The sequence below is a fragment of the Saccostrea echinata genome, unplaced genomic scaffold (assembly GCF_033153115.1).
Source record: "Saccostrea echinata isolate AGI-Se365-2 ecotype Australia unplaced genomic scaffold, CSIRO_AGI_Sech_v1 ptg000076l, whole genome shotgun sequence".
In the NCBI taxonomy this organism is placed as follows: domain Eukaryota; kingdom Metazoa; phylum Mollusca; class Bivalvia; order Ostreida; family Ostreidae; genus Saccostrea; species Saccostrea echinata.
The window spans coordinates 1,597,305-1,625,118 of NW_026889825.1; the positions used below are offsets into that span (position 1 = coordinate 1,597,305).

The 27,814-nt window shown below is 35.0% G+C and overlaps 1 protein-coding gene across 1 annotated transcript; it reads left to right on the forward strand.

Moving 5' to 3' along the window:
• Positions 1 to 27,115, forward strand: LOC133176544 (uncharacterized). Its single transcript, XM_061311660.1, has 25 exons — positions 1 to 14; positions 624 to 734; positions 1,162 to 1,207; positions 1,422 to 1,513; positions 1,925 to 2,063; positions 2,732 to 2,839; positions 5,070 to 5,113; positions 5,493 to 5,530; positions 6,696 to 6,734; positions 8,409 to 9,014; positions 9,180 to 9,245; positions 9,347 to 9,443; positions 9,618 to 9,687; positions 12,460 to 12,801; positions 13,084 to 13,188; positions 13,565 to 13,666; positions 16,306 to 16,521; positions 16,986 to 17,166; positions 18,568 to 18,649; positions 18,854 to 19,051; positions 19,258 to 22,208; positions 22,406 to 22,528; positions 22,811 to 22,981; positions 23,132 to 23,344; positions 24,621 to 27,115. The coding sequence occupies exons 1-25, from the start codon at positions 1 to 3 to the stop codon at positions 24,695 to 24,697; spliced, it is 6,231 nt and encodes a 2,076-aa protein (XP_061167644.1). The 3' UTR covers positions 24,698 to 27,115.
• Positions 27,116 to 27,814: the final 699 nt, after the last annotated feature.

Sequence of the window (27,814 nt, forward strand, 5' to 3'; positions counted from 1 at the left end):
ATGGCGTCAAATGGGTATGTATCATGGTAAACCTTAATGACTTTTACACCTCACAGTTAATGAAATCCCTATAAGTATAATTGATTTCCAAGACTAAAGACCCCATCTAAGATTTTTTTTCCTCATGTTCAACAGTACAACTTGTCCAACCAGGATGTGTCAGTGTCTTTCAAAATCTTAAAGTAAATTTTTAGTTCCTTTTAGGAAATTCAATATCTTTTTTAATCTGACACAAGTGGTGTCTGGGTTAGATTTTGAAGTTTTACTCTACATTGATTCAAATAAAGGGCACAATAAGCATTTTTAACACCTAGGGTAATAAAATTATTGTATTGGCCCAGGAAAAGTATTAAAGTTACTTTCACTGAAATTTTAAGTTGAACAGAGTGCAGAACATTATATTTTGAAGTTAATCCTGCAGGTATAATGTATGATGAAGGAATTCAGTTTAGAAGTTGCTTTACCTATTATGGCAATAAATTTGACAGAAATTAAATACATAGTTGTAGACACAACGTCTTGTAACAATATTAGGTAACAAAGATTTAGATAAAATTTATAATGCCGTGGTTTATCATTGATGTAATATGGGTTTACTGGTACCTGTGAATTAACTATTACAGAGATTTAGATAGCTGGAACCCTATGAAGGATGACCATCTGAACGAAGAGTTTAATAAATATGACAGAGGACATGGTAAAGACATGCCAAAGAGAGGCCCAGATCGCTATGGGTAAGTAGAAAAAGAGGAATTTATATACTGTTGAACTTCAGTATCTGGAACTTTGATATCTGGAATATTGATGATTGTCGGAGTGAGATTGGAGTCTCTATCACTTTTATATTTTAATCTTGATATTTGTCAACTCTTTGATATCCTGACGTTTTTGCTCAGTCCAACTGAGTTTAAGATAATGACCTTTGACTATGTCAGTATAAAGTAGATTAACATTAAGTGAATTTAAGCTATAAGTTGCAATTAAGATTTTGATAATATCCATAGCTTGTGGTGGTGGTGGTGGGGGGGGGGGGGGGGGGGGGTAGGCAGGGAGAGACTTTGTTTCAATTAATTTTTGTGTCTATTTTAGTGGTGTTTGGCTTTAATTCACTGCCCCCCCCCCCCCCCAAAGCTATGTTTAATTTTGGTGTCTTTATTTTAGTGGTGTGTCCCTTTATGTCACTGGAATTCCAGATGAAATGACGGAAGTAAGTACAAGACGTAAAGTATGTAACCTTTACGCTCCCAACCTGGTGTTTTTCTGAAATTGTAACCTTTACCTTTAAACGAAATGGTAATTTATTAGTGCACACAAATGGTGTTAATTAAGGGTAGCAATGCTAAAAGAAGTAAATCTGTATAGAGTTCTGTGCAGAATTTTGTACAGAAATGAAATAACTGTTGAAAACAATTAATTTGCAGGAAGGGCTGGTAAATTTGTTTAGTAAGGCTGGCACATGTGTGGAGGCTAAGAAAATGAAGTCCAAAATGGAGGGGACTGGGAATACGTATGGGTAAGTTATAGAGTAGTGGGATGAGAACTTGAAAAAAAAAAATGAGGGTCTATTTGATGGTAATTAACCCCCCTCCCCCAAGTTCATTGGAGGGGGTTGTTGTATAAGGTTTAATTTGGCACATAACTTACATTTGTTTGGTAACATTTCCATTATGAGAAAAAATTCTTATTGGAATGTAAAATTCATGAATAAAATTTGACTTGTTTCAGTTTCAGCCATTAGTTTTTAGTTTTTCAGATTTACAGTTCTAAGCAATATTAACTGAGGTCAACTGATAGAAATAAAAATAAAGATTTTAAAAAAAAATGGCTTAAGCTGTATCTTGACTATTTCCAAGGTGCTTGCTTGCTTGCTTGTATTTGTGTTGGAGATAGTATCTTTGAATTGGTTATGATGATTTGGTTTCAGGTTTGTCAAGATGGCGACAGTCAATGAGTGTGAGAAAGCCATTCGCAAATATCATGAATTTCCCATCGGAGACTGCAAGTTACGAGTGAAGTTCTCTAAAACAGACGAGGATCGAAATCGACAACAAAAGCAGAAACAGGTAGAAATCGCATCAGAAATATTTAGATGGTGCTATGTATTTTTATTAAGTGCATCAAATATTTTAAGCTTGTCATTAAAATGTTTTTATGGAAATTTTTTTTCAGATATTAGAGACTAGATAATTCCATAATTTCTCTTGATGTTCATAAATATTTTTTTCCAATCCTTGTTGCTCCATTTGTCAAACTTCATTGTTTCATTTGGAACTTGAAAAAACTTTGAAAACTATCATGTAAGTTTGTAAACTGAAAACTTTTAACATGGTAACTATCTCATTTAAATATAAATAAGGTTATTTTTGCACTTGCAAATGATTTTGCTAGATTTTGCCCTATTTTCAATTCAACCACATGCGACAAGGGCAAAAGGGTTGTAAATAGAATGGAAGCAAAATTTTTCTGCGGGTGTACTTCAGGATCTACAGGAAAACTCAATTGTAAAGAACTCAGTTATAAGGAAATCTTGGTTAGATGGAATATTTTATCAGTCCCCCATGGTGACTTTCCATTAGGTGTGTCTTATGCGGATATTAGAATCTGTAGTTTAGTAGATTAAATTCAATGTTATTTGTGAGGAATCCACTGGAATTTCAATACCAGTTTAGAGCATATTTACCAAGACATCTCTGTTTACACAATGTTTAAATCTAATGAATTTGATTACTAGGAGGAAGAAGAGTTCCTGAGTTCTTTGAGCAGCAACAGGAAGTCTTATTCACGCAGTAAAGCCAGCTCGGGATCGGAGTCAGATGGCAGCGCTCATTTCATGAGCAGGGTGAGTTAATCAATCTCACTTTGAACACAGCTGAGGCTGGCATCGATGATCCCCAGTAAATTTTCAAATTTAATTATCAGCCATATACTTCTACCTGTGCTTGCTGGACATTTGCAAGGAAGCTTTTGTAAAAATTATTTCACAAATATATGTAGAAATATGTCTTATACTGACCTCAGGGTTAGAATGGCGCCACAGAAGTTTCAAACTTACATGGAATACATGGGTAAAAAAAAAACATTTAAAAAAATATATATATTTTGTTTTTGCTGAAAACTAGTGCCTAAAAAGTTTTCTAGGAGTTGGGCCAAAATGGCTTTTAGTTATTTTTAACATTTAGGTCCTCTGTTCTATGAAATTCCAATCTAAATCACTGAAACAGATCTTGATTAATTTTTATCCAATGAACTGAATGCATTTAATTTCAGTTTGTGTTGTAAATGTAAATGTTTATCATACAATTAGAAAGTAGAGTGTCACAAGGTTATAGGCATGTGATGTATATTTTAACTATCAAAGCCCTACCTCTCAAAATTCAAAAGATATAAGTTTAAGTAAGGGTTCTGGATATTCTTGAAAAATAGGTCAGAGGTCGAAGGCAAGTGGACTGTAATGCTAGTATTTTTCAAAATTCCTATGACAAGCAGTGTTTGTGCTAATTGGCTCATATTTACCTCATACGGTTCAAAGAATATAGTGTAGGTGTTAGATACAGTGAAAACTGTCAAATCTGACACCTGTGCAATCTGTTTCACTGTGAATTCCAACCTCTATTTCCATTCCCATTTCACTATCTCACCTGCCTGTTCTTTATACTGTATAATCTGACACAGTCTATTTAGACAGAAAATTTGTCTCCCAAAGCCAATTAATTTAGACAGGTTTACTGTATTTTTAAAAAAAGGGCAAAAGTCAAGGTCATGAGATCAGTATCCTGGGTATATTACAAAAGCTATTGCGCCAAGCCATATTTGAGCAAAATGTTAAATTCCTATCTGTTATAGTTCTCAAGACAAAGTTTGACGGATGACAAAGTGGTCCCAAAGTGACGCTCTGCTTTGCTGGTGACAAAAAAATTAGGTCATATTAAGGGCCATTGTTTTACATTGAAATTAATTAACATGTAAGAGATGAGAAAATCTTCAGAACAGCAAGGCCACATTCATATTGATTTGCAAACAGCTTTGGGTAGTGTAGCTTCAAGTTTGTTAAAATCATGGTCCCTAGGGGTAGGGTGAGGCCACAATAGGTGATCAAGATTTCAAAAATACAGCAAAGGAGTGACTCAGGCAAGAGTTGTGGCCTATGGGCCTCTTGTTACTGTTCTGACTCGTAAAATTGCTGAGTCAGTTGCAGTGCATTGGGTTAAACACATCTTTGCATTGTTTTGTATATGATCTATATATAGCACAAGGTCAGACCGGCCATAGTTCTTATTCTATGAGCAGGGTAAGTTGTACACTGCATGAAAGCTTGAACTGTTAGAATTGTCTATATTGTACTGTATATTTAAGGATTGAGGTGTTACATGTAAATTGTTGTACATGTCATATAACATGTGATCTTGACCAGATAAATAATACTGACCTTGGCCAAACCATCATTTTAGACAGATCTCTGTTAATGCAATGTTGTTGTTGCCTCTGAGTTTTCAGGCTTTCATTCTGACATCTCATTTCATCATGTTACTGACTTTCAGCCCTTTATTGAGATTCATAGCTATTAATTTTTTTTTCTCATTCAGTATTTCCTCATTATTGTGACTGTCTAATAAGTGATTCCAACTTTGAAAAGTATTTTAATTTCTATATCATATAAAATGAAGTCCATGTCCTTTATGTTTTAAGAATGTATATTAAATAAACACTTAAGTCTGTATATGTAGTTACATATTATAAAGGACCTGTATTATTTATTTATGCAAATTAGTTTGGCGTCTTCAGTTTTTATTTAAAGAAAATCTGGTCTGTACATTGCTGCTGTCCATCAGTAAATAGACAATTTTGTTGAGATGTTAGATTTACATATAGCTGTGTGGTTTTTTTTATCCCCCCCCCCATAAAATGTTCTTTTGAGGGTCATCTACTGTAAATCCACTCGTGAAACAAGAAAATTTTTCAGTATCACCTTAAGACATATGTTTTTAAGAATATCCCATCCCTCCTCTATTGTCATTAATATAAACTTAAAACTTGGTCATCATTCATTTTTTCTACCATTTTACTTGCAGTCAGGGGAGAAAATCATGTTTGGAAAGAACAAAGTAAACGAAAGGTAACTATAATTAAAGATGAATTTTACTACTTTGTCATTTAATCATTATTTTTTTTTTTAAAGAAAAGATGTGGTCTTAGTTTATTTTATGAAGCTAAAAATTATATATGAGAAATAAATGAAATTTTCAATTTATGAAAATCAAACATCAATGATGGAAAGATGTTATTAAACTGAAGAAAGAAAATTATTTTGATGTTAAATCAATGAACATTTACAATGACAACTAGATCATGAATATATATATTGACAAACATTATATTAAGTTACGATAATCAGCATAGTGTATAACTACAAATGCTGAAGGCTTACAGAGAACATTTTATGCATGTATTACAGTATGATATTAATTATCACCCTCTGTACATGCATTTTGTAGCCCACCAACCTTGCAAGAAGCTCCAGTGAAGAAACCAGGTATGTCAGAGGAAATTACAGGTGATTTGGCATGTGCACTGAAAAAAAAAAATTATGCAGTTGCATATTGTTAATTTTCATATCAGGGATTTATCAGCCTATTTTGGGAAACACCACTTTTGGGGAATTGGGAAAAAATTATTGGCTATTTGATGAAATTGGGAAAAATTAAAAATGTTGCTTAAAACGTATTCAGGTGTAATTAATTTTACATGATCTCTAATTTGGGCAATTAAACAGACAATTAAATATGATCCAACTTCATCATACAAGTTCAATTATGAATAAAAGACTAATAAAAGTAAAATTGACTTCAATAAGTATAAAGTATTTATACAACTTAGGGTAGTACATGTGTGTATGAGATTCCAATTTAGGTCATTATAGAATCTGTTTCTGGAGATTATAAACCTCCTGCAAAAAATTATACTAAGTACAAATTTTCTCAAAGTCCTTTTAATATGTATTAATACATTGAAAATATATTTTTCTATCTGAAATAATATCTTCCGTATACTTTCCATTCACTCGTAGATCAATAGAGTAGGTGGAAATAATTTAATAAATCTATATAATTACACAATATCACTATTTTCAGAAAAACGGAGGAAATTCGGATTAAAAGTTGGCGATGTTTTTACAGTGTTTTTAAACATGCGTTATGACTGTAGCTTTCCTAAATGAGTTAAATAGATGAAAATTACAGTCTGACAGTTTTACTCTGTGTTTTTCTAAGGTAATTATATATTAAAGCATTGTCCACCAATTGGGAAAAAATACTGCCAAATTGGGAAAAATTGGACTTATTTTCAATTGGGAATGGGGCCGAATTTCGGCCCCTGAGAAGGTACTGATAAATCCCTGCGTATGTTTACTTTTCTGATGCAGAATAAATGATTAACTATTGGTTGTACACGTGGTTGGTTATAGTGTACAGTAGAACAAACTTATAGCGAAATCCAATGGCGAACAGTGTTGATTTATTATAAGCATAATGCGTTACATCAGATACATTCATAATACGTTTTTTAAAAAAAAAACCTATATATATAGGGACTGAAAATCACTTTGCTATAAGCATGTACATGTATATATGTACTATTTGTTCACTATGACCATGTTTTATTGCATGTACATAAAACAGTTAATTTAATTTCTCCAGCAGCAGGAGATGGGCGGCCGGGATTATTAGGGGATTACCCAGGTATTAATTGCTAATGCTTCACTTTGTTTCTCAGATAAATTATGTTTTTACTTTTCACACCTTGTTTCTGTTTTTATATTTTTTTCTGTCTTACTCTTTAATTTTGCTTCATGGATTTGAATGATGTAATCAAATTCAAATTTCACAATGCATGTACTTTTACCCCTCTGTACATTATTTAAAGATACATGATTTATACACTGTATACATAAAGAATTTTAATAGGATAAAACTATAAAAGATACGTTTTTTTTCTCTGGAAAAGTTGAATACTTCCCAAAATTTATAAACTTCTTTCCCATATAGTAGAGCAGATGTGTTAACATTTTTTGTTAATAATGAGTGAAGTTTTTTTACGAAAAAATTGAAAAGTGTTACGACTTTAACATCAAGAAACATTAGAAGCATACACTTGAGACAAAGGTGGCTGCATTGACTCAAGGTTATGTACTGACCTTGAGCCAGGGTTATTTGAACAAGGTCAAGGTCACTAGTCTTCAAGACTAATTAGACATTCAAGCCTGGGCAATTTGAGGTATAGAGAAAAACAGTAGATTATTCTAGACATGAAAGTTTCTTGTCACCAGAGGGTGGGTAACAACATTAAGGTCATCTGGACAAGGTCACTGAATGTGAAATGTAACAATTCTTGTCTATAACATAATGAAACAACATTAGAAGATCATACATGCCCTAAGGGTTGAATATGATCAGGTCAAGGTAACAGTTCAGGAATGTCAAATTCTGAAGGTTTCTGAAATGTAGGATCCTGAAAGACAAAACTTTGTATTGAAAGAGCATAAGGAGGTCATACTTAGCAAAGATTGCTTGTGACCAAAATGCCATAATTCCAAGCTATGGTAATTACATGGCTTAGAGGTGAAATGTTTTTTGGACAATGCTGTTTTTAGTTTCTGGACTGTTTTTTTTTCTCTAGAGTTCTGTTTTAAGCTATTTGACTGTATGTGGGTTGCACAGTGAGGAATATTCTAAATGAACACTTCTAGTCTCATTTTCATACATTAACTTTCTGATGCAAAAGAAATGAATTGCTATTGGTTTTACACAGAGTTGATTAGAGTGTGTATTGATTGTTTAACTTTACCAGCAGGAGATGGGCGACCTGGAATATTAGGGGAATACCCAGGTATTAATTGCTCACACTTCATCGTTAGCTTTACACCTTCTTCATTAATTAAATTAATGTTTTTACTTATCAGAATCTGTCTCTGTTTTCATAGTTTATTTTTACATTTATGGAGTGTTAACTCGTTTAAAGTTGCTGTTTGGATTAGAATTCAAATATCACCACTCTTATTATGTACAGATACATGTGTATGATAAAAATACATGTAAATACACTCATCTGTAAACAGAAAAAAGTATTTGTATAGATCTATACATTTTTTCTCTGGTAAAGTTCATAAACTGACTAACTTTGTTTACTGATCGTACAGATGTATTTTATAAGTATGGTACGCTTTTTCCTGCATTATTAAAAAAAAACAAGCCAAGTCTTTAATCAGAACATCATGTAGAATAAACTTTTTAAAAAAAGTTACAGATAAAAATTTCTATGTTTGGAAATTGTTAAATTCTTTACTGTAAATTAAGATGCATTAGAAATATTTTAATTTTTAGAAAACTAATGCTGCTATGCTTTTCTTTTGACAGGTGCCTTGAGTCAGGTGTCCCCCATGTCTTGTGCAAGGTCAGATGTCTCCACCCCCATTGATCCCTCTCTTTTTCATTCTCCAGGAAGCAGCCACCTGGACATGAAATTTCAGTCCATGGGGCGGAGGCAGGCCACAAACCCCAGTCAGAATGGTGTCGAGTTCCAATGCAGTGCTCCTCAGGATTTCTACGAGCAAAATCAGCATCCTGGATATGTTGGGGAACCAAACGCAGGCATGCGGATAGTGTCTGATGGAGAATATAGACACGTTCAGCAGGGAATGGGAAGGGATAACATGAGAGGCTCCCCAAGGGGACATTTTAGGGGAAGGGGTAATATGGGATATAATATGGGAAGGGGAAATTATAATAAATATTCTGATAACTTTCCCATGTATGGCAACAGAGGTAGGGGAATGATGGGGCCCCGAGGTAGAGGTATGAATTATAATAGAATGGGGCCATGGGGATACACAGATAATCTACAAGGAAATTATCAAGGAGGATATAGACACCAGGAGCCTTTTTACCATGGACACAATGTGGGTCCCTCTTACAACATGAGGGCATTCCGAGGGGGAAGAGGGCGCCCAAACAGAGGCAGAGGTGAGGAAAATCTTCAAGTGGAAAGAGTTGTTTTCTTAATTTTTATCCTCATGTTGAGGAAAACAACTCTTATTATTGATACTTTTGAATTTCGTTGTAAAGCTGACAGGTTATGGTTCTGTTTTAACATTTTAAAATTAAACTTATTTTGTTTTTGTTATATAGGTCAGTTTACGCCCAAACCAGAGAAGAGGATCATGGATCGTCCTTGTGCCAACTGCAAGAAAATAGGTATGCATTAATGATAAAGAAAAAAATTCAGAAATATTGAATTTTCAGATGATGTTGGTTTTTGCTGCATATTGACTCCAAGATTATGTTACTGTTGACAGGTGGATTCCAGTGCAGTCGCTGTAAGACGCCGTACTGCTCTCAACAGTGTCAGGCTGACCATTGGCCAGAACACAGCCAGAACTGTAAAGACATCAAGTAAATAATCTTATCACCATTTATACATTTTTTTATAATCAATCAGCATCCTGAACAATTTACTCTTCTGAGCAGTGTGTATGTTTAGATGAAGGATTTGCTAAATAAGTATTTCTCTTTCAGGTTTTACATATTAGCAACAGTTTAATTTGTCATTTGATAAATTTTTGTTAGGGAGCAGCTTGCTGAGGATGAAGTTGCCAGTCAGTTTGAGGTAACGATTGGAGAAGACTCTGTAGTAGAGGTAAGAATTTGATGCATTTGTCTTTAACATGATGGTAAATGGTGTGCCAAAGAATCATTGACTAGGTGGTGTGCCAAAGAATCATTGACTAGGTGGTGTGCCAAAGAATCACTGACTAGGTGGTGTGCCAAAGAATCATTGACTAGGTGGTGTGCCAAAGAATCACTGACTAGGTGGTAGGGCTGTAACGGTTCCAAAATTTTTCAGATTGGGTCGGTTCTGTAAATTTTCGGTTCAGTTTCGGGTTTTTCAGTTCGGTTATTTACCTCTATTTTAAACCTTAATTTCATGAATTTAATATAAACATTCTGTTTTTGTTACGTAACATTCACCTTTTAAACAAATCTTATCCATGTAAACGTCTTAATGTTGATGTTTAGGACTATTAGGCTGACTATAAGTTACAATCTGACCATTCTTGCTTGTTTTGATAATTATCTAATCCTTTCGAGACAAGTGTTTTGTCATGGAATGAAGTATAATTCAGTTGTGATGTTTATTTATCACTGTTATCATCATCATTCTTTTGATTTTGACACCATTTTTTGTATAAAACATATCCTTAATATATATTAACCAGACCGGAACCGAAATCTGGAAAAATTTAACCGAAACCGAACCGAACAACGTGGACCACGGTTTTCGGTTATTTTGGGGAACCATGACAGCCCTACTAGGTGGTATGCCAAAGAATCATTGACAAGGTGGTATCCCAAAAAAATCATTGACTAGGTGGTATCCCAAAAAAATCATTGACTAGGTGGTATGCCAAAAAAAATCATCTCCCTTTCTTCATAGTTTAGCAAAATTTATTAATTATAGCAAACCATATACTTGCCTTCTTCAAGTTAATTTTGTTATTGAAGTATATAGTTCTAATAGAAATGGTACGTGTAAGTCCCTTATTTTTCACTGTGAACAAGTTTGATGAAATTCAACATTTCTAATCAGAATTTCTTATCCTAGTTTTATGGGTAGGTGTTAAATAATGCTTATAAAGTAATGGGAAAAAACTACCATTATTGTCCCCCGCTTTCACTGAAAGTGGGGGATATTAATTTGGGTCTGTCTGTCCGTCCGTCTGTATTTCTGTCTGTCTGTAACACTTTCGTTTCCGCGCGATATCTCGAGAACTCTTTGAGCTTTCGCAATGAAATTTTGCATAGCAACTTCCTATCGCCTAAAGAAGAACTGTATTGATTTTGAGGTCAAAAGGTCGAAGGTCAAGGTCATAACTTCATAAATTCTGTCTGTTTTAACACTTTCGTTTCTGCGCGATATCTCGTGAATTCTTTGAGCTTTTTTAATGAAATTTTACATGACAACTCCCTGTGGCCTCAGGAAGACCTCTACAGATTTTGAGGTCAAAAGGTCAAAGTTCAAGGTCATAAATTCATAAATTCCGTCTGTGTGTAACACTTTTGTTTCCGGGCCATATTTCAAGAAGCTTTTGAGCTTTTGCAATGAAATTTTATACCATAACTCCCTATAGCCTCTCTCGCCCCTCTCGAAGTGTCCCACCCCTAGACAGAAAATGATTAATGTCCTACGGACCCGGTTTAACGATAGAATGCGTTTCGTGTATTGTCAATGTCGCAGAAGAAAATACGGGAGATAACTCTAACTCAGTTCATTTACTATGAATAATCCCGAGTGTTCCGAATGTCAACATGGTGTGTAAATTTGAAACGAGTAAAAAACGTCGGTGAAAAAGTGTTGAATTCTTCCATAATATGGATTAAATTTTTAGATGAAAGGTATTTACAGTCTCAAAAAGGTTTGTTATGATTAATTTGACTGTTATTTTCAATGCAACTTCATTAATTTCCTCCAAAATCATTTCGGAGCGATTCTGCAATTTTCTGCTACATTACGGGTATATGGGGGGCATTCTAACTGTGGTGAGGGTCATCCCGAGACACAGTTAGATTATTCTAACTACGCACCCCTTTTTTATTTTATTTATTTATTGTATTAAAAGTCGCTTGGCACTATTTTTAGCACAGGGGCATGTGGAGTGTTTTAATAATTTCGTATAATACAGGTTGTCGGCGGACTTTATATTCTAATTACATATATTAGAACTGTTTAGTAAAGGCTAAATAAGACACCATGTATTGATTAAAATTTTGACAATATCGAACGTGAAAATAAACATTATATGTGACTTAATGTTTGCATTTAATTTCTTGTATATTCAAGTGTCTCTGTGGTCTAATGGTATGATGCTCGCTTAGCAAGCGAGAGGCCAGGGTTCAATCCCCGGATGATTCTCTTTCTTTTTTAAATGTTTTTTCTTTTTTTTCTTTTTTTTTTTCTTTTTTGGATTTACTAAATGATACTATTCAACATGTGAAATGAAAAAGTTATGATGTCTGGCGTGTACAAACTCATAAAATCATTATTACAGTGTGATAAATATTCTGTATATATTAAAAAGAATCTTCCATGTACACATATTAAAGAATAAGCAATCAAATCTTTATATCCATATTAGCTTTTTTTAAATTTGCTTCAATATACATGTATACATTTAATAATTCTACAAATACAGGGGGGCAGTATGACCCCCCCCCCCCCCAACTGCGCATGCTCTTTTTTCCCTAAGCGGGGGACACAAATTCTCTGAATTAGCTTGTTTACAGCTTGTATTGCTTTAAAGTTGATAATTGTGAAATGATTACATGGAGGGATTTGTTTGTGGTTTTGATATATGGATTATATTCCTTTTATATTTTCTGGTTTTTATCAGAATTCTCAAAAATTTTGCAGGAAATGAAATCATATGCCAAAAGTATTATTCAGGAACAGTATGGCTCTGTAAGTGGTTGTGCAAAATCACCACAGTCTAGTCAACAGATCACACCAAATCGGCAGAGAGCAAGTCAGCCGTCGCCAAAACAAAGCAGTTCCTTTTCATCCATCAGGGAGCTGAAACAGGAGTCTAGTCAACAGGTCACACCAAACAGAGCAAGTCGGAGTCAGCCATCCCCCAAACAGAGTGATTCTTTGTATGGCAGGGAGCCCAAACAGCAGTCGGGTGTAACCCCAGTCCAGAATGCCAGCACTCCATCACCACATGTACTTCCTCAAGATGGTAAGGCCAAGTTCTGGGTATTTTATATAATATAATACAATATAATTATTGTATAAGCTGCAGTAGAATTTTTTTTTTTATTTTGAGAAATTATTAATATTTCATACTGCTTAAAAGGATGAAAAAGTAGAAGAGTGAACATTTCAGTTAATTATCAATTTAGTGAAAGTTTATCTTTAATAAAACAAATATAAGCAAGAATGAAATTCTTAACGTCAGCAAGTCTCACATAATGAACGATAATTAATTTGTCATGTATATAAAATAATTTATGTTAAAAGATGTGTGTCTGTTTTTAGAGGAGAAAATTAATGAAGGGTTATTTTTCAGGGCAAAGAAAGTCTGCACCATCACCTTCTAACAGAATTGTTATAAACAGTCTAGATACTGGCGAGGAATATGAAGTAAGAGTTGATCATTGGTTCTTTGAGTTATACATTGTTTCTTAGATTCTTTGAAAACTTTGTGTGTGGATTGGGTTGATCTTGAAAATTTGAAAGAAAAAAAAAACATTGAATATGTATCCCATGTTTGGGAAGAAGTTGATAATCTTCATTTACAAAAGAAGAACATAACTATCATTATTATTAAAGATTGAACCTTTTTGACTATTTTATGTTTTTAACCATTTAATTAATCAAAAGGAATGGAGTAAATACATTAATACACTGTAATAGCTACCCATAATCATATACTGTATGTGATCCATGGATTAATAAACTTTCTGGATGTTAGTTTATCAGGATGATAGTTTATCCATTGTCTCTCTTGACTTTATAGCTGATTGTGGAGAGTGTGGAGGACCCCAGTAGAATTGTTGTCCAGATCTTGAATTCTGAGGACCTGCAGAAATTGGCAGAGCTGAATGCTGAAATGAAAAAGGTATACTCCCCACCTTCCCCATTAAAAAAACAACTTGAAAATATTTGATGATCTATGAATTTTTACCTCTTCCGAGCCTAAGGCTTAAAGGGCTAATGTTATGGCCATTTGTGTGGCGTGCATAAACTTTTTAGAATATGGGCCATAACTCAAGAACCCCTTGGCCAATTATAGTCAAATTTTTCATAGGGTATCTTTTGCCGAAGGGCTCCTGTTTGTACTAAAACTAGGGTTGTGACCTTTAAACAAGGGGAGATAATTAGATAAATAAAACCAAAAGTATTGGTTGCTAAAAAATCTTCTTCTCAAGAACCACTGGGCAGATTATCACCAAACTTGCACAAAAGGTTGAGGATATGTTGGAGATTGAAATTTGCACGGGGATTCACCCTGGGGCAAAGGACGTGGTCTCAAGGTCACTTCAAAGTTGACCAAAAATTATATTTTATTAAAATGTTGATCCTTTGCTTACTATAAGGACTAGGATCATCAAATCTTGTCAGTTGATGCATCTAAGGACCTCGTATCGTTGACTCAAAATTAGGTCATGGTGACCTACTTTTTAAATTTTGCGTCCATTCATTTTCAAAATGATTTAGTGGCATATTTTGAACAATTTAAGGCCTATGATCATCAAACTTTGTCAGTTGATGTATCTTGGGTCCTCATAGTATGTTGACTAAAAAGTAGGTCACCTTGACCTGCTCTTTGAATTTTATGGCTAATCTTTTTTTAAAACAATTAAAGTCATCAATTTGAAAACTGAGAGGTTCTTGTAAGATGATGCATCTTTGGGCCATAAAACATATTTATTAAAAAGTAGGTCACAGTGACCTACTTTTTGTACTTTGCAGGCATTCAATTTCAAAGCATTTTAGAAGCATATTTTGGACATTTTAAGGCCTATGATCATAAAATTTGTTAGTTGATGCTTCTTGGGTCTTCGAAAAACATCATCTGAAAAGTAGGTCAACGTGACCTACTTTTCAATTTATATGACTATAATTAAATATTTCTTTTACTAATTGACTTAGAATCATTAAACTTTGTCAGTTGATGCATCTTGGGTCTTTGGAGTAGGTCAATTGAAAAGTAGGTCACAGTGACCTACCTTTGAAAATTTTTGGTTTTGATTAAATATTTCGGGTACTAATTGGCTTAATAGAATCATCAAACTTTGTCAGTTGATGCATCTTGGGTCCTCAAAGTATGTCTTCTGAAAAGAAGGTCACTGTGACCTACTTTTGAAATTTTATGGATATGATTTTAAAAATATTTTAGGTATTAATTGGCTTAGAATCATCAAACTTAGTTGATGCATCTTGGGTCCTTAGAGAATGACAAGTGATAAGTAGGTCACTGTGACCTACTCTCGGGTACTAATTGGCTTAGAATCATCTTGGGTTCTCGAGAGTGTTTCATCTAAAATGTAGGTCATGATGACCTACCTTTGGAATTTCAAGGCTTTATCTAAATATACAGGATATTTATAGACTTCAAATAGAAGTGATAGGTTGTACAGTTTATCAGAAGAGCGATTTAAGGCCCTTGGGCCTCTTGTTGGTGTAGGTAGTTTTTATTGATATTTCTTCAATATGAAGATCGTGATCGGGAGGTCGTGAGTTCGAATCTCGGCCGCGACAGACCCAAGTCGATAAAAAATGGGTAGAAACTGTTCTTTCGCCATGCGCTCGGCACTTTGAAGTGAAAGTTGCGGGTCCTTCGGATGAGACCTTAAAAACCGAGGCCCCGTGTCACGGCAGGCGTTGGCACGATAAAGATCCCTCACTGCTCAATGGCCCTGAGTGCCGAGTAAAGGTCAAAATTTGAAGCCCTTCACCGGTATATGGTGACGTCTCTATATGAGTGAAAAATTCTCGAATGGGACGTAAAACAACATACAATCAATCAATCAATCAATATGAAGATTGATTCTAAGGAAAAGATATACCGGTATAAATATTTAAGGGATGTTCTTTAAAGTTTTTGGGTGAGATAATAGTGTGTAAATAACACAGATTTGTCACAGGCATATTTCAGGAAGTGTGCAAGAGCTTTATGAAAAATATACCTACATGTAAGTCTGTGAGATTTACACACTAATAATTTAGGCAAAACTTGAAAACATTCCTTATATTCAAATTTTAATGTTTGAAATCAGCAAATGTACACTCATTGGATGAATTTCTCGCTGCCCTATATTGTTATATCTATTAATGTCTCTGTAGCCTCATTGTGACATCACTCTAGCTCAAGTTTTTCCATGCATTTTATTATTGGTGAATAATTGATATAGTGAATTCTTTCTAACGCAGCCTTCAAATTCCTTCTGTATAACTCCAGTTCAATCCGATATGTGCGAGTGGATGTGTGAATGTTTGTGTGTGTAAAAAATCCTTTGTATACTGCCTTGTAGATATTTATATGTAACTATATATTGACATGTATACAATGGATAATGTAAATAAAAAGAAAATTTAAAAAAAAAAAAGTTTTTCCATGTATATTTCTAGGCATGAGTATACACAAACATGCCATTCAAAGCAAATTTCGTTGTTGGTTTCATAAAAAACAGCAAATGTAAATATTAAGTTATGGTAGCATGTCATTTAAAGGAAAACTACATATTATGCCTTCAGGTGCTTGACAAGGACAATCGTACTGTATCTGACCCTGCAGTGGGGGAGTTCTATGCTGGTCAGTTTACAGACGGAAGCTGGTACCGCTGTCGAGTGGACACCCATGATCCTGACCATCAAGTCACTGTGACTTATGTAGACTATGGCAACAGGGAGACAATAACGTACAACAAACTGAGGAATCTTCAGCCACAGTGGTGTACACTGCCCGGACAGGTGAGCATTATGTCCTAATATTTTTCTGCTCAGGCCAGGTGAGCATAATGGGTCAATATCTGTCTGCTCAGGCCAGGTGAGCATAGTGGGTCAATATCTGTCTGCTCAGGCCAGATAATCATAATGGGTCAATATCTGTCTGTACATTTCAAATTTCTGATGGGGTAGAAATTTTCATTTTTAAAATGGGGTAAAATTTGTTGGCTGTAAATCCTTAGGCAATGAGGTTAGCTTGCAATTATTGTTTCATTCTTGTGTTATATATACCGTGTATATACCTTAAATTTGAATGATCTACAAAGAGTATTTTAAGGTTGTGAGTAGGTTTACTTGTCAAACCAGAAACAAATGCTTACTTATAATTTCATGAGTAAACTTTGTGAAAAAAACTTGCCTGTAAAGTTTTGTAAGCATTACATTGTCATGGAGCTAGAATATGTATTAATAAAATTCATATACTTCAGGCAATAGTGTGCACTTTGGATGGAGTAGTTCCTCATATGGACTCCAAATTTTGGAGCCAGCAGGCAGTAGACAAAACTAAAGAACTGCTGCCACCCACCATGGAATGTGGGAGGATGTACAAGGTGACCTGTACTGGAAAAGATGAAGATCTGATCTTGATTAAAGTGCTGGATGCCAATGGTAAGATAAAGTTTTGGTCCATACCTGGGCTGCATTGAAGATTATAGCTAACCTAGCTGCTATGTAGACTTGAATAAATGGCCTCTGTGGCATTGACTTAATTGATACTTAACTTCTTCCTTTGTAAAATAATAGGTGTTTATCATAATATGAATATTTTATGTAGGCTTGTAGAGTGTTTTTTAGCTCACCTGAGCTGAAGGCTCAAGTGAGCTTTTCTGATCAAAATTTGTCCGTTGTCTGTCGTTGTCATTAACTTTTCACAATTTCATCTTCTTCTCACAAACCACTGGGCCAATTTCAACCAAACTTGGCACAGAGTATCCTTGGGTGAAGGGGATTCAAGTTTGTTCAAATGAAGGGCATGCCCTCTTCCAAGGGGGGATTATTACAAAATAGTGAAAAATTAATGGCATCTTTTAAAAATCTTCTTCTCAAGAACCAATGGGCCAGGAAAGATGAAACTCATGTGGAATCATCATCTGGTAGATTAGATTCAAATTTGTTCAAATCATGACCCCTGGGGGTAGGGTGGGGCCACAATGGATGATCAAAGTTTTACATAGGAATATATAGGAAAAATATTCAAAAATCTTCTTCTCAAGAAAAGCAAAGCCATGATTGGTCATATTTATATGGAAGTATCCTCAGGTGGTTTAGATTCAAGTTTGTTCAATTCATGACCCCCGGGGCTAGGGTGAGGCCACAATGGGCGATCAAAGTTTTACATAGGAATGTATAGGAAAAATCTTCAAAAATCTTTTTAAGAACAGCGAAGCCATGATTGGTCATATTTATATGGAAGCAATCTTAGGTGGTGTACATTCAAGTTTGTTCAAGTCATGACCCCCAGGGGTAGGGTGGGGCCACAATGGAAGATCAAAGTTTTACATAGGAGTATATAGGAAAAATCTTCAAAAATCTTCTTCTCAAGAACAACAAAGCCATGATTGGTCATATTTATATGGAAGCATTCTCAGGTAGTGTAGATTCAAGTTTTTTCAAATCATGACCCCCAGGGGTAGGGAGGGGCCACAATGAAAGTTTAAACCTGTAGACAAAAGCCACAGTTAGTCAAAGAAATATGTAAGCATCCTTAGTGTAAATTCAATTTTTTCAAATCAGGACCCCCCCCCTCCCTCCCATTTTTGGGTTAGGTAGGGACCACTTAAATGCATTTAGGATTTTTAATACTGAACTGATTTTTGCTTTTTTTCCTAGCCACAGTTCTCAGGTGAGCGATGTGGCCCATGGGCCTCTTGTTTTTTATTGTTTTTCAGTTTTTCTTGTAGATAAGAAAGAGAATCATTTGTGTCAAGTATATGAAAAGCAGTGGGGTTTTTTTCTGCATCTCTGTGTGTTTTCAGAGAAATACATTTAGATATTGATTTTTGTTCACAGGACAAGATGTCAGCGAGACCCTTATAAACTCCGGCCTAGCATCCAAAAAAAGCCAGAACAAACAGTCTTCAGGGCCACAGTTGTATGTATATAAAGACTGACCTTAAAGTTTAAAACATAAAAAAGATTTAAATGATCGAGGAAACTGCATTTCGTACTACCACATTACATGTGCATTTTTTTTCCATATGAAGTAAAGGAGAATTTGTTGAAATTAAACTGACTGAAAGATGAGGAAGTTTGGATTTTGATTATAGGAATTTTAATTTGTCCGTTTCTTCCACAGTATATGTATTGATGCCAAAGAAATAGAAGATAAAATGGAAGACTGGATCAGTGGCCAGAAATACGACGTGTTAATAGCTGAGAGGGACAGCCCACTAGACTTTTACGTCCAAAAAGTAGAGGATCTTGAAAAATCCATGACTCCATACTGCGCCAAAGTCAATGAGGAATGTATGGCTATACAGACAGATCACTATCAGTGAGTATGCTGTACATGTTCAGTTGTACTACATAATCAGGTGGGGGTTTTTATGAACCTGTCATAGTTATGAACTCCTTTTCATATCAGACTAGTATAAAATTCTAAGAAAGGGGTTGGAGGGGGAGGGGTTTAGAAGGTTCAATGGAGCAGAGGTGAATGATGAATTGTAATATTGTAACAGTTGACCTTTATTTTAATTGCAGCCCTAAAGGAGTTGGGGAGCTGGTGTATGGCCTATATGACAGCAATTGGTACCGAGCTGAAGTCCTCAGCCTGTCCAACCAGCAGGCAAAGATTTATTTCATTGATTTTGGAAACACTGAACTGGTTCCTTTCAGTGATCTCAAGCAGGCCACCAGTCTCTGCAAGGAGAGGCCACCTTTCTGTGTTCACTGCCAACTGGTAGAGATGGACCCAGAAGGAGCAGCAAGAGCGAACGAGTTATTTAATGAACTTACACACAAAAATGATCCCAAAGTGCTCACTATGATTTACAAGGGCAGAAGAAGAGATAAAGCAATTGTGGATTTCTTAACTGATCAGGAGGAACTTGTGTCTGTGGCAATTTCAAGGTTTTTAGTACAGGCTATGGTATCTGCTCCTGTAATGGCAGAAGGTATAAAGTCTTCAACCTTGCCAGGAGATGGGACCCCAGTTACCTGTGTCATAATGTACATCACATCTCTCTTTTCATTTTATGTCCAGTCTGCCAGCAACAACATTGAAAGAATTATGAGTGAAATAGCAGAGATCTGCTCCAGGAATTCTGTGCCATATACACCAAAGGTTGGAGAAATGGTATTTGGGAAGTTCTCTGACGATGGGCGCTGGTACAGGGCTAAAGTGTTGGGAATATCTGGTGATGAGGTTGTTTTATTGTATACAGATTTTGGCAATGTGGAAACAGTGACCAAAAATGCCGTGAGAAGATTTCATCCAGCCTTGGTCAATTACCCACACCAAAGCATTCATTGCAAGTTAGCATCAGTGACCAAGTCAATGGAAACTCCAGAAGTGCTTCAGACATTTGGTAGCTTGTACAACTGTAAAGTACAGGTGAAACTGAGAGGTCCAATTAATGTGGACCCATTAGAAGTAGATATTCTGCTGGAGGATGGTAGTAATGTTAACGAAACAATTGTAAATATGTTTTCCTCACAAGCAAGCCCAGCAGTGACCAGTTCTAGTCCTAAAGCAAAAAAGACAGTATTGTACACCAAGATCCACTTCGAGGAGGCTCCTATTCCTGTGGATGGAACCCAGGTCGAATGTACAATGACAGAATTTAATAGTTTTGATTCATTTTATTTACAAATCAATGAAGTCCAGGCACTTGAAAACTTGATGACAGAACTGCAAAATTTGAGTAAAGAACCAACACCATATCAACCTGAAGTTGGTGAAGATGTTTGTGCATTGTTTTCTGTAGACAGTAAATGGTACAGAGCACGAGTAGTAGAGAAGATGGAACAGGATTCCTACATTGTATTATTTGTAGACTATGGAAATAAGGAACAAGTCACATCCAATGAAGTCCGGAAATTAAAATCGGAATACGTACAGCTGCCATGCCTAGCAGTTCACTGCAGACTAGCAGTCCGGACACCTCTGTCAGATGACCTTAAATCAAAGTTTGCTGAACTTACAGTGTCCAAAATTCTTTACTTTCAAGCCTTGTCTGAAAACAATAAACTGTATGACATAAAATTGTACACCCAAGATGGCTCCTGTGTAAATGACGTCCTTGTAGGTAATTCTTCAAGCAGAAAGTCGGCAGTGGTAGAGGCTCCCCATAGCAGACCAAGAATTCCTGAATTTGACATGCCAGTGGATGGAGGAAAACTCCCTTTTCTTGTCACACATGTTAACAGTGTCAATTCCTTCTATGCCCATTACTATACAGAAGAGAGTTGTGAAAAGTTCAACAGTTTACTCCAAAAAATTGACACCTACTGTGCAGGCATCACAGAGCCTTATCTTCCTGTAGTAGGAGAGCATGTATGCTGCCAGTTTTCTGAGACTGGTCAGTGGTTAAGAGCTGAAGTACTACACATTGAGGACTCCTCCTATAATGTGCAGTTTGTCGACTATGGAAATGTCTGCACTGTTCAAAAGGATCAGATCCGCAAGGCCGATGACTCTTTTCTATACTTGCCAAAACAAGCCATTCACTGTAAATTGACAAGCATCGATAACCAGAGCTCTCCATTGATTCTAGAAAAATTTGATGCGGCTGTAAAAAATACACTGAGTTACATCAAGGCTCTTGGAAAGGAGAGAAGTGTTTATGAGGTACATATTACTACTGATCAAGAGGACGTTGTAGAACAGCTGAAAAAGTTATCGACCTCATTCGTTCCTCGGATCTTGCCAGTTGGTAGCACAAAAGAACCCTGTATCTTTCAGGAAGTGGACAGTCTCCACTCTTTTTACTTGTTATTAGTAGGTCAATCTTACAGGGAAGAGTTATCTGTTCTTGAAGAAAAATTGAAAAACTTTGGCGAGAAATCTTCCTCACCCTACCAGCCTGTAAAAGATGAAATTGTTCTAGCCAAATTTTCAGAAGATGGAAAATGGTACAGAGCCAAAGTTTTGGAGGTCTTAGGTGAATCCGCCTTCAAAGTGTACTTCATTGATTATGGAAATGTGGACTTGAACACCCCGGTGGACATTAGACAAATTGACCCGTCCCTCTTGTCTGTGCCAAATTTTACTATTCATTGTAAGCTCGCGGACATTGGCGAAAAGGAATCGGAGCAGGCATTGCATCAGTTTATTAACCTTGTCGCAAACAACCTCTTGCATTTACAGGTTGTCAGGGTAGAAGGTGAGCTTCATGAGATAATCCTCTTCACTGACGGAGGTGAAAATGTCAATGAGCATGTACGTCAGTCGATAGCCCTGTCTGAGCTCTCTGCTGGATCACCACAGGCTTCCAAAGGTGCTACAGCAGCAGGTAATTCCCCTGGAATGACAGCATCAGGAAGTCCTTCAGGGGATGGAAACAGAGGGGGTTCCCCAGGGGCAGGGAAAAGTGTGAACATTCGCCTCAGTGACATGTCCAAGGTTGAACCTCAGAGTGAAGAATTTCAGGTGATCATTACCTCCATTGATTCTCCTGAAGAGTTCTTCTGTCAAATTGCTGATGAAGAAGGTTGGTATACAGAATCTTTCTTCTTAACATACAGTACATCAATTAATACAGTAAGAATGTGTTGTTAATTAAATGTACAACTGTGTAAAAAAAGTTTGGGTGATTTATCGGCTGTAAATTTCTATGGTCCATGTGCATTTGCTAATTGACATGAGTGTCTGACTTAACTGACACACCTGTACTATCTTGACATTTAGCTGTGGGTAAACTGGCTGCCATGATGCAGGCAGTGATGATATATTGTGAGACAGAGCCACATGATCCAAACCATAAGTACATCGTGGGGGACATGTGCTGTGCTTTCTACAGCCTATGTGAATGTAAGTGTTAAATAATGTTGTATACATAGAAATCACAATCTACTTGTAATTAACTGTAAAATGTGTTAAAAAAACTTTTGTCCAATGTTAGATGCAGTGTCTGATATACATGTAATGTGATTTACTTTTAAATGAACTTGCATCTTAAAATTTAAGATAAAGTGTATGTCCTAGAATACACATTCTTAGGAAGAGAATATTCAACTGCACAAAAAAAGATTAAGGGGGGGGGGGGGGGATGTGTTGCATTCATAAAATAAAGATTTCTCATTTTGTTTACAGCTGATGGGGGATGGTATAGGAGTGTTATAACAGAAACGTTTCCTAATGGAACCTACAGCCTACAATATGTGGACTTTGGAAATAGAGCCATACTACCTGCCAACCAGCTACGTCCAATGAAACCAGACTTTATGGAACCTCCCATTCTGGCTTTTAAATGCTCACTGCATGGTAAATTTAACACAGGGTCTACTCAAGACCATGTAAAATTTTTTGGGAGTAGCAAATTTCAAAGGCTTAAATCAGTCCAAAAATATGAATATTTTAGAATTTTTCCTTGTTCCTTTGAATTGTTCATACTTATTGTGTGTATTTTGACAGGTATTTCAGCCCCAGAGGGACTGTGGTCTAACAGTGCTAGTGAAAAACTAAACCAGTTTGTAGACCATGCTTTATATGCTCGTCTAAAGGATCGTAGTGGGGACACCTTTGTTCTGTGGCTAATTAGGCCGGGACAGGACGACTACAGTGAGGATATTGATGTAGCAGAATACTTGGTATCCTGTGGTGTAGCACAATCCAAGTCCAGTGAAGGTATTTAACTGCATTCCTTTGATTTATTGGGTTTTAATGCAGGAATTGGGAAGACCATCAAGGTCTATACGACTATGGTGCAACTGTCAAATCTTTTTTAATGGGCCATTTTGAAAATGAATGGGCCATCTATATAATTTGATGGGCCATTTTAAGAAAAAAATATGACAGAAAATGTAAAATACAAAAGGAAACCCTTTTCTTTATTAACCAAATTTTATTTTTCACATATGCAGTGTAACACATTTAAAGGAATCTGTGAACAATATAATTTTCTTGTATTTTGGATCAATAACGTCAAAATTTCTATTAAATATTGGAAATGAGTGAGGTAATGTACCTTTGTTGTTTTAAATAAAACGCTTCATGTAACAGGAGGCAGTTTTTGCCAGGTTTTAACCATTGAGATTTGTTGTATTAAAATGAAAGCAAAACAAGCAAGAAAGTCATACGAAATATATATTTCAAACTAACATTGCTAAAATTTGAATGCACACCTTGGCACCACCAATGTTTGATTTAATGCGCTATTTTCACTTCAGTGCAACATTGGTGCGTGGCTCAAGCCCTTCCCAATCATTGTTAATGGCTGAAATAGTTCATAATTATATATAAATAATAAGATAAATGATAAATATATAAATGTGCTACCTAGAAATATTTGTTGGCTTTCAACAGAGACGGGGGTTTGGTCGAGAGAGTTGTTTTGAAAATGAATTTATAGGGAAAGTTCACGGAAAGTAAAAATAGCTGCAAAGTAAAAAAGAAAATTGAGAGTTTAATCTTCTGGGGGTGTATTTGATTTATTAATTAACAATAATGTTGAGTTTGGTTGACATCAGGTATGAGCCCAAACACAACTCTGTAATCAAAAAGCAAGAACACAAGTCCTTTATATCAGTCAGCTTCATAAAAAGATCAGTTTAAATCATAAAGATCAATTACGTGTTCATTACAATTATTTTAATTTTTACATTATTCAGGAAAAATAATTTTTTAGATGAAATTTGACAAAACACTCTGCTTCACTTAGTTTTCTGCCTTTTTTTTTCTTGTCAATGCTCATAAAAGTGAGAGAGTGTTCTTGACCTAATTTTGCAATACTTGTGTTTGAGTTGTTTTATTTTAAAAAATCTGGCTCCAGAGCTCCAACTTGTGTTCAAATAAAGTAAACTCTTGAGTTTTGTTGACAAAAAATGACTTGCTTTATGCATTGTTGCTGTATTGTTTTATAGTAATATTTGTTATTGATTATTTTATAATTTGATGTTGACAGATGATCAAGCAGCAGCCATTCAGCAACAGATTGCCGCCCTCCAAGCTCAGTTAAAGAAACTCGCCCCAAAGAAGTAAGGACGGGGACAGTAGCATGTTTTATATTTGCTTAAACAACTTAATCTTTTTCTTCTTTTTTTTTTTTTTTAAAGAAAAATTAAGTATGAAGATTCTGATATTCAAAATGACATTAACAATTACTATAAAAGTTCTGAATTAAGCAGAACTTGTATGTCAAAGTTGTTCTGTGACTTACCTTTATTGGATAATTAAGAAATAAAGCCCATAGAAGGCCTAGACAAACTTATAATAGAACATTATGCCTTGTACATATTGAAATATAAACAGGTACAAGCCAATGTATGACCTACCATTTTAAAGTTTGCAATATACAGAGGTCTACTTCTTGTTCAGAGGGTTTCCAAGAGAAAGGTCACGTTGAGTTTGGTTTCTTGTGTATCACTTTTTGTTTGATGTACTTAATAGAAACCCATTGATTTTCATTGTGTTGTCTAGAAAAATAACTACTGATTAGTTATTTTCAGCTTTATACATGTAATTATGTAAATATGCATTTTGTTCATGATTTTCTGAACCAATGTTCAGTATATTACAATTTATGATCAATTGGTAACAAATTGGAGAAGAGTTTGTTTTCATATTTGAGCATATGTACATGAATCTTTTGAGAGCTATTACATGTATCTCCAATGCTGAATTGTTGAAGTTGCTTATTTGCTGAAACTTTTCAATTACTTCGTTATTTCATTAACAATGTATTTTTGAGGTCTGAGTGCACAGATATTGAAAGATGTTGGAAAGTGACATATATTATGTTGCATTTTCCTTTTGAAACTTGCCAAGGAAGCAAAGTTTTGAAATTTGTTAAATAAGCATTGAAGAAATGCCTTTTATTTTATTTAGAGTAATTATATGTATGTTGAAGATTTTGTGAACTGTATCTTTTGAGGAAATGATTTTTTTTCTAAAATTTAGAAGGATTTTTTGTTTTGTTACATGAAGTACAATGTATTCTTTGATGAAATCAAGTTGATAAATAATATTATAATAGGTGGCCAGATAAAAATAGTTCTCCATCCTTTCAAGAAAAAAAGTCTTGTTAAAAAAACAAGAATTTTGTTTCTCCAAAAGTGAAGAACCTGCATATGCAGTCCTGTGTTATGTATAAACAGCATGTGTTGGAGTTTGTTACCCACGTCAGGTATATGCAGAGAAATAGTACTGATGGTCGCAAGGCCCCAAACATGAAAAGAACAGGGAGTTAAACATTATACATGTTAACCTCATTCTTGATGTCCATAAAAAGAAGTTACTGTATTTTATTTCCAGATGGCTGAATACATTTCCTTTAATCCAATATTTCCTTTAATGCAGTATTTTTCAAAATATTCATATTTACGCTAAAATGGGGATGCCTCTTACATCTTATTGAACACTCTTTTCTTAAATGGAGTTGGCTATTGTTCTGCTTTGTCAAATAGAGAACAAGTGAAATATTCCACATATTTCCAGTTCCAGTTCTTCTCCAGTGAAAAATACCACACAATGAGGGTCATTCTCCTCGGGAGATTTTCTAGAAACTTTTATCAAGGAAACTTTTATCAAGGAGTTGTCAAATTCTTTGAAGAAGTAAATAATTCCTTATATTTCTGTGTCTCCCCTAATGATTCTTTAATGATTGGTCTTTTTCCCTTCGATGGTATCTTTTGGTACTCTTTGCCAAACTGCTCTCATGGATGAGTTGGCCACATAAAAATGTCACTTGCATTAAGTGAAATATTCCACTTATTCTTTGATGTCCTCTTGTTGCATTGTCAGTGACAACATTTCCAAGTTCCCAGCAGATACTGGTACATTTTTATGCCTCGCCATGAATATGCCATGAATATGGCTAGGGTATATAGTGTTTGTCATGTCTGTCCTTTTGTCTGTCCTTCCATCACACTTTGCGTTTAGCTTAGTTACAAAGAAACTATTCAAGATATTTAATTAAACTTCATATGCTGATAAACACTGATGAGGGCTATTCAACTGCATTAGCATTTTTTGACCTTTCCTTTGACCTTGACCTCACTTTTCTTAAGTTAGTGTATAGCTCAGGCTCAAACATTTTTACCAAACCTTACTTGCTGATACATACTGAGGCCTGTTCAACAGAGTGAGCATTCATGAGTGCTTGCTTAAATTCCTTATCCCTCTAACAGAAATGTTCGTGTGTACTCGCAAACATTGCTCTGTTGAACAGGCCTCTAGTGAGAACTATTCAATTTTCAACATTTTATTACCTTGACTTCACTTTTCTTAAATTTTTGTTAAGCTTAGTTTCAAAGAAACTATTCAAGATATTTTTTTTATCAAACTTCATATGCTGATACATATTGATGAGAGCTATTTAACTTCATAAACATTTTATTTTTTTGACCTGGACTTTTCCTTTGACCTTACTTTATTTGAATTAGTGATATCTCAATTTCAAGAAACTTAATATATTTGTATGAAACCTTATATGCTTGTACAAATAATTAAAAATGATGAAGTTCAGAATGGAAATTAAAAAAAAAAAGATAAAAATATTCTGTACATTATGTCTTGCCAGTTAGGAAAAAGAAATACCCCTGTGCATTTTTTTTCTGTACAGTAGCTTAATTGCAGAATATTATTGTATCTTCTTTATCATTGGTTGACCACCAGATGTTTGAATGCAGTTTGGCACATGTTATACATGTAATGAAAAAAAATACATGTACATGTATGTACAACAGAAAATTATATGTGTATGGTATGTCTTGTTAATCTGTTGGGAATAAGTATTTTTTTTATGTGCATGTGTGTTAAAATTACATTGCATTACTCTCTTGATAACTTGGCAGTTGAGTGATTGTCTAACATAGAACATGTACATGTATTGATATTAAATAATTTTCTTTCTTTTGCAACAGACTGTATTTGAAAATTTGGTAAATATTTCTTTTGCAATCAAAACGAATGCCCTGATTTGTTACCATCTAGAATATTGAAGTGAGTTATTTGTGGGTGTCAAAATATGTTAATACATTTATTTCATTTACCAAATATACATGTTAAACTGTTTGTTAAAAAATGTAAGAATGAGAATTTGTAAAGTTTTCACTTTTTGCATATCAGAATGCTGTATTTTAGGGGAAAACAGATTAT